This window comes from Kryptolebias marmoratus, linkage group LG18 (assembly GCF_001649575.2).
Source record: "Kryptolebias marmoratus isolate JLee-2015 linkage group LG18, ASM164957v2, whole genome shotgun sequence".
Taxonomy (NCBI): domain Eukaryota; kingdom Metazoa; phylum Chordata; class Actinopteri; order Cyprinodontiformes; family Rivulidae; genus Kryptolebias; species Kryptolebias marmoratus.
In genome coordinates this window covers 18,547,824-18,556,897 of record NC_051447.1, presented here as the reverse complement: position 1 = coordinate 18,556,897, position 9,074 = coordinate 18,547,824, and the positions used below count along the sequence as shown (strand labels likewise).

Sequence of the window (9,074 nt, the reverse complement as noted above, 5' to 3'; positions counted from 1 at the left end):
CCAGCCACTGTGGCTGGTGGACAAATTTTTTAATTTCCACCCCTGGCCAAGTACATACCCGGTAATTAACAGATAAGTACATGGTAATTACTGCATAGGTAAGTACCCAATAAGGACCAGGTACTAACCAGGTTGTACCCAAGTACGTAGTCAAGTCAAGTCAAATTTATTTATATAGCACAGGTGTCCAATCCTGGTCCTCAGGGCCACAATCCTGCAGGTTTTACTTGTTCCTCTGCTCCAACACACCTGGTTTAAATCAACAGGCTTCTGCAGAACATGAAGAGGTGATTTAACCATGAATCAGGTGTGTTGGAGCAGAGGAACAAGGAAAACCTGCAGGATGGTGGCCCTCCAGGACCAGGACTGGAGACCCCTGATATAGCACTTTTCAGCAACAAGGTGATACTAAGTGTTTTACAACATGAAGACACAAAAATACAGAGTCAAATCTAAATTAAATCTAATATACCGTAATATATAAGGCGCATTTAAAAGCCTTAAATTTTCTCAATAAACAACAGAGCGCCTTATATATGTAAGAAGTCGTGATGTTTTAGTCCAACTTTGAACTACAACGCCGTGGCGCTCGCAGCTTTAGGCCCCCACATACTCGGGCGGACTGAGCGTCCTCCGTGAGCGGCAAGGACTCCGGGCGGACTGTCCGCGGACGGTTGAGACTTCAGACTCGAGCGTACAGATTGCCTCAAATTCCAGTCGTGGCGTCACCGGAGGAGGAGGAAGAGATCGCTTTAATCGCCTCCTAGCTTTAATAAAACAAAAGAAAAGAAGGAGCCGCCAAGGCAGCCACCGCACACCTGCCAGAGCTGCACGCCGGCGCCAATTCTCACCTGAGAACGGTTGGTGTCGCACACAGAACAGCTCGATGTGAACGCCGTTTCTTTCCGGGCAGTTTATCGTGCGACACAGAGTACGCGTATGCCAGGGGTGTCAAATTCCGTTCCTCCTGCATGTTTTAGACGTGTTCTTGCTTTAAATGGACGACTTGTTGCCGTGCTTCTGGAGAACTTGACGATTTGGCGAGGAGGTGATTAAACCATCTGAATCAGGTGTGTCGGAGCAGAAAAAAACTAAAACTCGCAGGACAGCGGAGCCTCGAGGCCTGGAGTTTGACACCCCTGGTGTGTGCGGTCATAAAAACTGATCTTTGCGCGAATGTGTCCGACAAACGTCCGCTTCGAGTCCGCTCAAACCTCCGCGGAGGTTTAACTGATTAACTGAGGGAAACCAAACTAAGATATACTACATACCCAGTAATTTCCAGATAAGTTCCTGGTAATTACTGCAAAGGTAACCGGTAAGTAGCAGGTACGTACCCAATAAGGACCAAGCAATTACTGCTACATACCCAGTTATGTACCTGGTACTTGATTCACACCTATAAGAACCAGGCTGTGTTATGAAGTGACTTGTTCTCCTGTATTTGCAGGGTACGTACCCAGTAAGAACCGGGTACGTGCTCAACACACCCCGCTCTTTAAACGTGTTGCATCGTTATGCAGTTTTTTTGGCCGCAGAGCCTGAAACTCTCAGCATGCAGCAGAAAAGAGATTAGCAGCAGTCCTGGTACCTGGGTAATGTTCCTGCAGCTCATCAAGTTACAAAGAGGAGCTTTCAAAGCGAATAACACAGATGAGCGAAGGATGCGAGAAAAAGGCTTTTAAAAATAGAAGCAGTCAGGATTTAGTAGAGTCGGGAGAAACGGACGATTTAGGAAACGTTTCATCTTTTTCTCCACCAGTTGTCAGAAAGACGTTCTTCAGGTTTACTAAAATACTGGATTTTAAAATTAAGGTTTTCATTTAAAAAAAAAAGAGATCTAATCTGCATCTTCGTCTCGTTTTATGCAGCAGATTAAAAACAACTAAAACATCGTGGCTGATCTTATTTAACTAAGGATTCTGGGAAGGATGAGAGTCAGACGTGTCAGCCTGCCTGCAGGCTTCAACACTCCAGATGTGAGAAATGAAACATCACGGGACCAGTTTCTGCAGCAGCCCGAAAAGCAAATACAGCAAATCTGTGCATCGCGTCTGAAAATTTACAGAATCAGATCAGCAGGCCTGACAAAACAAGCCTTTACTCTGTGCTATTGATCGTATTTTGTTTTAGAACACAGGCCTTACCAGCTGCAGCTCCACTAAAGCAAATTAATATTTAGTTCTTGTGTTATTTCACAGCAAAGCAACAGGCTGTTTTGATGCCTTTGGATCTAAAACTCCATGTAATGCTCATCAATGGGTGCAGGGATGAAAAGCTTCTCCCTGAGCAGCCCATCGGTCCGGTCAGAATTAAACCAGCTCTCCAACCTGAATCCGTTCAAACATCTGGTAAGATGTTAATCCTTCATAAACTATCCAAAGCAGAGCTGTTTAAAACTTCAATATTTGAAAGTATGCGCCTAAGAAAGACTGAGGAACAATAATCTAACAGCCTACTTTCTGAATTGCTTCGTATGGCATCAACCTGTGGACATAAAATCATATTTTTATGTCTTTTCGGTCACTTCCTACCCAGACTGGGGGACAAAAGGTCTTTTTGTCCACACAGAAACAGTTCTTCCAAAACAATCTTTTTATTGTTTCTAGGCTTCATCCACACGGAAACACAGAAAACAACCCAGACTGCTGCAGTAGCTACGCCAGACCTGTATGTGGCGCTGTCGCACTGCAGCGAATTTACACCAAAAGCAAGAATCAAGGCGTGAAGCGTAGAGCTTACAACAACAACAAAAAAAAAAGTGAATCAGACGAGGTCACCCTTAGGTCGTAGGTTAGATAAGAGGCGGGGCTATGACATCATCGGTTCAAGATTTTTTTTCCCCCACTCTGGAGCCGGTTTAAAATAAAAATACCATTATGGAGCTCCTAAAATGCCATTTCCATGCAGGCAAAAGGCTGCAGTTTGGATTTCAACAACAGAAGCATCCAATTCGAAATAAAGAAAACCTGCTATAAACTGACATGTTCTTTTTCATCACAAAGACGACCTTAAACCAAGCTTACTCACTGCACCACGCTCCTTGACACAATTACTAATCACACTGATAAGGTAAAATCAAACAAGACATGCAATATTGGAAAGTGCTTCTTTTTTTTTAAACAAATCCTATCTTATTTAAAGAGAAGCTCACTCTGACAACTTTTCTGGGATCCAAAAAGGTCAATAACCAGCTCGTTAAAGATCTGTTAGCTACACCTGTTAGCCAGTCCTTCCTTGGGTCCATCTGCTCCCAAACTCTTCACATCCAGTTTGTTCCCCAAAGACATTAAGGAAAACGAGAGAGAAATTAAATAATTCACCTCGTTTATCTTTATCTTGCTCGCCATCGCACTTAGTCCACGATAAGCCACGCCCACGAGGCACGTTATTGTCCGTCCACCCTCATTGGCTGAAGCCTGAGACCTTGGGCTGACCCTGGGCTGAACTAAATTAGCCCCAATGAGCAGCAAACCGAGGGGGCGGGACAAGACAGCTGTCAATCATTCTGTACCAGGCAACAAGACAAGGGTCTGAACGGGGCTGTGAAAAGTTAGCCCTTTGGAAAGACTTGGGGGTTTTCTCGGGACTGTTTGGCACCAGTTTTGTTGTAAATTTCACAAAATGTGATACAATATTTTAAATTTATGTTTATTAGGTATTTTAACATTTATATTGTAAACACCAGGGAGGACTTAGCCCGACTAGCTCACTGATACCAGCCGTCCCTGCTTCGTATCCTTGCTGTTTTGGGGCACAGAATGAAGCAGTCTGCCTCAGGTCTCTTTGTACCCGTCCTCCAGCTGAACAGAAACGAAACTGAAGTAATTATCTTTGGACCTAAAGAGGAACGATCCAGAGTCAGCACACAGCTTCAGTTATTCCAGCTAGAAACTAACAATCAGGCCAGAAATCTGGGTGTGGTGAACCTTCAGAGCCGCATAAAGACATTTACAAAGATGGCCTTCTATCACCTGAAGAACATTTCCAGGATTAAAGGACTAATGTCCCAGCAACATCTAGAGAAACTCATCCACGTGTTTATCTTTAGTCGTACTGATTACTGCAACAGTGTCTTCACAGGTCTGCCTTAAAAAAATCAATCCGACAGCTGCAGCTGATCCAGCTGCGTCTGATCGCTCGCTGCTCGTGTTCTCACTAAAACCACGAATAGACTTTAAAATACTTCTGCTAGTTTATAAATCACTGAATGGCTTCGCACCACAACCCATTAAAGGTCTGCTGTTGTTGGATCAGCCTTCCAGACCACTCAGGTCTTCTGGTTCTGGTCTACTCTGCATCCCCAGAACCAGAACCAAACATGGAGAACCAGCTTTCAGCTTCTGTGCACCACAAAATCTGGAACAAGCTTCCAGAAAACTGTTCCTTTAAAGCGGGGGTCTCCAATCCTGGTCCTCAGGGCCACCATCCTGCAGGTTTTATTTGTTCCTCTGCTCCAACACACTTGATTTGAATCAATGGGTGATTAACAGGCTTCTGCAGAACATGAAGAGGTGATTTAACCATGAATCAGGTGTGTTGGAGCAGAGGAACAAGGAAAACCTGCAGGATGGTGGCTCTCGAGGACCAGGATTGGAGACCCCCGCTTTAAATCAAGGCTAAAAACTCACCTGTTTAGAGCTGGTTTAGAACCATAATAAATGGATCTGAATCTCATTTGGTGACTGTATGTTATTGTTTTTATGACGTAAAGCCCTTTGTACTGCCTTGTTGCCGAAATGTGCTAAACAAATAAACTCGACTCTGCCAACATCATCCCCACCTTGGCAGCCGACCCAGAGTAGATTTATTCCTTGTCCACACAGAAACACTTTTTCCAAAAAGAAAATGTCTTCATTCACAAGGAAACACCAAAAATGACCCACTTCTCAGCCGACGCCTGGTCAATAAAAAGGTTACCTACTATGAATGCATGTCACCCGCTGTTTTTCATGCCAGTTTTAGACTGAGACCATCTTATGTTGAGGTTAAAAACACCTGGAGTAGAGCAGCTGAGGCCTTAACACCTTAATTTGTATTTAGATTTTACTTTCACTGTCACCTACAGCTCGGTTCAGTTTAAGAACCAGATAAAAATCAAACTGTTAGCACCAAGAGATCCAGCTTTAAAAAACAGAACAGTAACAGGTTGGTCCAGTCCCATGTTTTTATTCTCATCATGTCTCAAAAGCGTCTGTAAGAACAGCCAGACATGGTCCAAGCATGACAGGAACCTTCAGCTGAAACAGATTCCTGTGGAAGTTGTGCAGACTGTCAAAATAAACTCAACCATTTCTGTCTCAATCCTTTGCGTTTCACCTCGAGACGTAGAGCTCCAAACAGTCGCTCAACAAAACATTTTTCCCCCTCGGTTAAAGGTACAGTAAACGTATAACTTTGTGTCATTTCTGTCATCAACAATTCATAACTTCCCCCAGCCGTCTTCCAAACATGTCGCCGAGTTTTCGTGCGTGGATGCTTTTTATTGTCGCCTTCGCTGAGGGAAACTGTGAGACGGTGAGTGTGACAGTAACAGGAAAAAATCGGGGAGGGAGGAGGACTGCATCCATCCACAGGCCCCCGGCTGGAGTCAAACTGGGGATAAAACGCATGTTTGCCCACCAGGATTCTGCTTCCTGCTTTATGTCAGCTTTACAGCTCCAGAAGTCGACTCGTTCAGGAAACGAGGCTTCCTCTCTGGCGCGTATTAAAACCACCTCTGGATCTGCAGATTACGGTGGTTCCTCGGTGGAATGCCTCCCTCTGTTCGTGCTGCTGGGCAGCGGGGGACCCGGGCGAGCATCCAAGTAGAACTCCAAATCGAGTCAAAACACCACAGCATCTCAGCGTGAAGCAGCTGGCAGCACTTCTCCTTTCTGCCTTTCATATCTCTGCATGTTTGGCAGTCGGAGCATGAGTAAGCGTGCTGCTAATTTTAACTGACTACCTGCATTATGTTTGATCCACAAGGAGAAACGGGCCGTATTGTGAGCGCAGACACACTTTTAAAAGTTGCAAACGGTTGCATAATCAAAACAGAAAGTCTCCTCGTGACTGTTTCTGCTTTTTAATATTTGACGTGTTCTTGTCTCGATTCGTCATTGCATGCATTTCCTGAGAACAGACATCGTTTAAATATGTAAAGCGATCAGATCAGAGTTGGTAAAAATAGCAAGAAATGTTTAACTATCAACTCATTTAGGGTTCACTGCCGGAAATACTCGAAGGGATGCGTCACAGAGACCCCAGACCTGAGGAGAAAGCTGGTTTTCTGTCTGTTGCAGGATCTGATTGCCCTGAACCTCCGCTCAGACGGAAGTGAATCAAGCGGCTGATGGTCAGGGTGTGTTCTGACTTGATCCTCGAGTCAGCTAGCAGAAATACAGTCCATGTTGTGATGCTCTGCCCCAGTGATTTCCTGTCCAGCTTCCACCACCTGTTCTGCGGTTGTGCAGCACAGAGTCAGGCCGTCAGGACAGAGCGCTTTTAAACGCACCGTGATGAGATTTGATTAAAAGCTGCTGGGATAATTCGTGATCTCCAGGTCTCACTGGAGCGGTATGCAGTGGCTGGGATCAGGATCAGCACCTCCAAGTCTGAGGCCGTGGTCCTCAGTCTGTAAAGGGCGGACTGATCTCTCCGGGTTGCCTCAAGTGGAAGAGCTTTAGTATCTTGGGGACTTGTTCACGAGTGAGAATGTGAGATCTACAGATAGATCGGTGTGGCTTCTGCAGTATTGCATACTCTGTACTGGTCCATTGAGCTGCAAGGCAAAACTCTGTTTACTGGTCTACGTTCCTACCCCCACCTGTGGTCATGAACTTTGGGTAGAGATCACAGATACAGGCGGTTGGTATTGAGTTTTCTCCCTTAGAGATAGAGTAAGAAGTCCCAGGACACATCCCTAGGAATCAGTTCTGGGCATGTCCAACTGTGGAGGAGACCCTAGAGAGGATCCAGGAAACACTAGAGAGACTATTGACCCTTTTCCACTGGCTCTACTACAGAAGCCCCACTCTACTTGGCCTGGCTTGGCTCGAGTGTGCGCTACTGAAACTTGGCGTCATTTGTGTAAACAATGAAAGCGATATGGACAACGTTGGCCCTGTCTTGTTGCTGTTTTTTAAACTTATGGGGATTCTCCTGAGACTTCAGGAAGAGAGGCGCAGTGGAAGAAATGCTCTGGATCCCGCGATTGTTGCGCGGAGTAGGACAGCTGTTATCCGCCAGAGATTTCAGGCTTTACAGGCCTTCAGCTGGGGGACAGACGGCAGAAACGTTGCAGGGTAAGCTAACGCTGTTGGTTATATTCCTACCTTCGCTCTTTATGCTTGCATCTGGCCACACCCACGACCAATGAGTGAACAGGAGCTAAGCTGGCGCCGCCCACGAAGCAGGGCTGACCCGGCTGGCCCGACTCCGAAGCAGGGACCAAAGAAGCAGGGATCAGCCTCGAAAAAATACCGGTGGAAACGCGCACAAAGCAAGCCGAGTAGAGTGGAGCTGGGACCTTTAGAGCCCGTGGAAAAGGGGCATCAGAGATAAAGTGAGAAGTCCCAGGATGCCTCCCTAGAACGCTGTTCTAGGCATGTCCAACTGTGGAGGAGACCCTAGAGAAGATCCAGGACACACTAGAGAGACTATGTTTCTTGGCTGGCCTGGGAACGCCTTGGAGTCCTCCCAGAAAAGCTGGAAGAGGTGACTGTGAAAGGAGATGTCGGAGCTTCTCTGCTCAAGCTGCTGACCTGGGACCCGACTCCAGAACAGGCGGTAGATGATGGATGGATGGGACAAGTGGGCCTGTCTCAGCTTCTCAAGAAAGTCCCGTCGTTGTTGCGCCTTTTTTTTCCCACCAGGTAGAAGGTATTTTTAGACCAGGTCAGATGTTTTATCAAGACACGCAGAAACTTGAGGCTCTGAGACTATTTCCAGAGAAACCTTGTCACACAAATCTTTTAATTCAATTGAGAAGATTGTGAGTTTCTGTGACTCCTAACGAGGGAATTGAGAACTCCCAAGAGCGTTGCAAGACCTTTGACACTCTTTCTCAAACACTGTTGACCAACTAGTCGCCAACAGTCGCAGCCCAATGAGATTCTGGCTTTAAAGCCTTCCTACTTGGTCTGTTTTTAGATCGTGTTGTTGTCTGTTTAACATAAGCGGAACAAAAACAAATCTTGGCATTTGTTATTTTTTCTTGTTGTACTGAACTTGTGTCAAACCATGAACCCAAAGTACAAACTGGACCATGAGATACGTGAACCTCTATACCCCTTCAGTAAAAAAACAAAAAACGGGTTTGTTCGCAATCTTTTAGTTTCATTTCATTTTTTTCTGTTGATGGCAGCACATAGTCTTTCACCAGAAAAGGCACCTCCTGAAAATGTCACAAGCAATTAAAAGACGGTGAAACAGCTCAGCCTCTAAATAATTCAGACAATGGAGAGTGATTGGCTCTCTATTCTGCAGCGCTGCATTTTCCCCTTTTTAAAACCTGCTTGGTGTAACAAATCTAAATCAGTCCCATACTTTATTGCCCTTTAAATGGTGTTTTTTTATTTTAAACCCAGTGATTAGAGTATAAATGATACAGTAGAACATCCTAGTTGGTTACCATCCATCTCAGTGGTGTCCAATCCTGGTCCTGGAGGGCCACTATCCTGCAGGTTATAGATGTTTCTCTGCTCTTGAGCAGGTCTTCAAGTTCTGCAGAAGCCTGATAATCACTCATTGAAATCAGGTGTGTCAAAGCAGAGAAACATCTAAAACCTGCAGGATGGTGGACCTCCAGGACAAGTACTGGACACCGTTAATCCATCTGCTTGTGGTGAACGTAGGACGTGTTTGTTGGTGGTCGATAAAAGCTTTAAAGAAACCATCTTGTTTCCACTGAGCTTCAGTCATGCAGAGTTTAGATATTAAGCAAAAGTGATTTTTAGGGTAGAGTGCCTTCTCCGGGTCGGGGAGGATGTCCTGCCCCAAGTGGAGGAGTTTAAGTATCTCGGGGTCTTGTTCACGAATGAGGGAAAAATGGAGCGGGAGATCGACAGGCGGATTGGTGCAGCGTCTGCAGT

At 45.5% G+C, this 9,074-nt stretch overlaps 1 protein-coding gene across 2 annotated transcripts in view; it reads left to right on the top strand.

Annotated features, from left to right (window-relative positions):
- LOC108248567 (chemokine-like protein TAFA-2) overlaps positions 1 to 9,074 on the top strand; it is an 81,990-nt gene that overhangs the window by 52,943 nt on the left and 19,973 nt on the right. Inside the window, exon 1 of one of the 2 annotated variants that reach the window (XM_037981196.1) lies at positions 5,723 to 5,917. The exons of the other annotated variant lie outside the window; for it this stretch is intronic. Coding sequence (XP_037837124.1) covers positions 5,896 to 5,917 — 22 coding nt within the window. The 5' untranslated portion in view covers positions 5,723 to 5,895. Of the gene's footprint in view, positions 1 to 5,722; positions 5,918 to 9,074 lie in introns of those variants that run through there. 2 annotated transcript variants of the gene reach the window in all.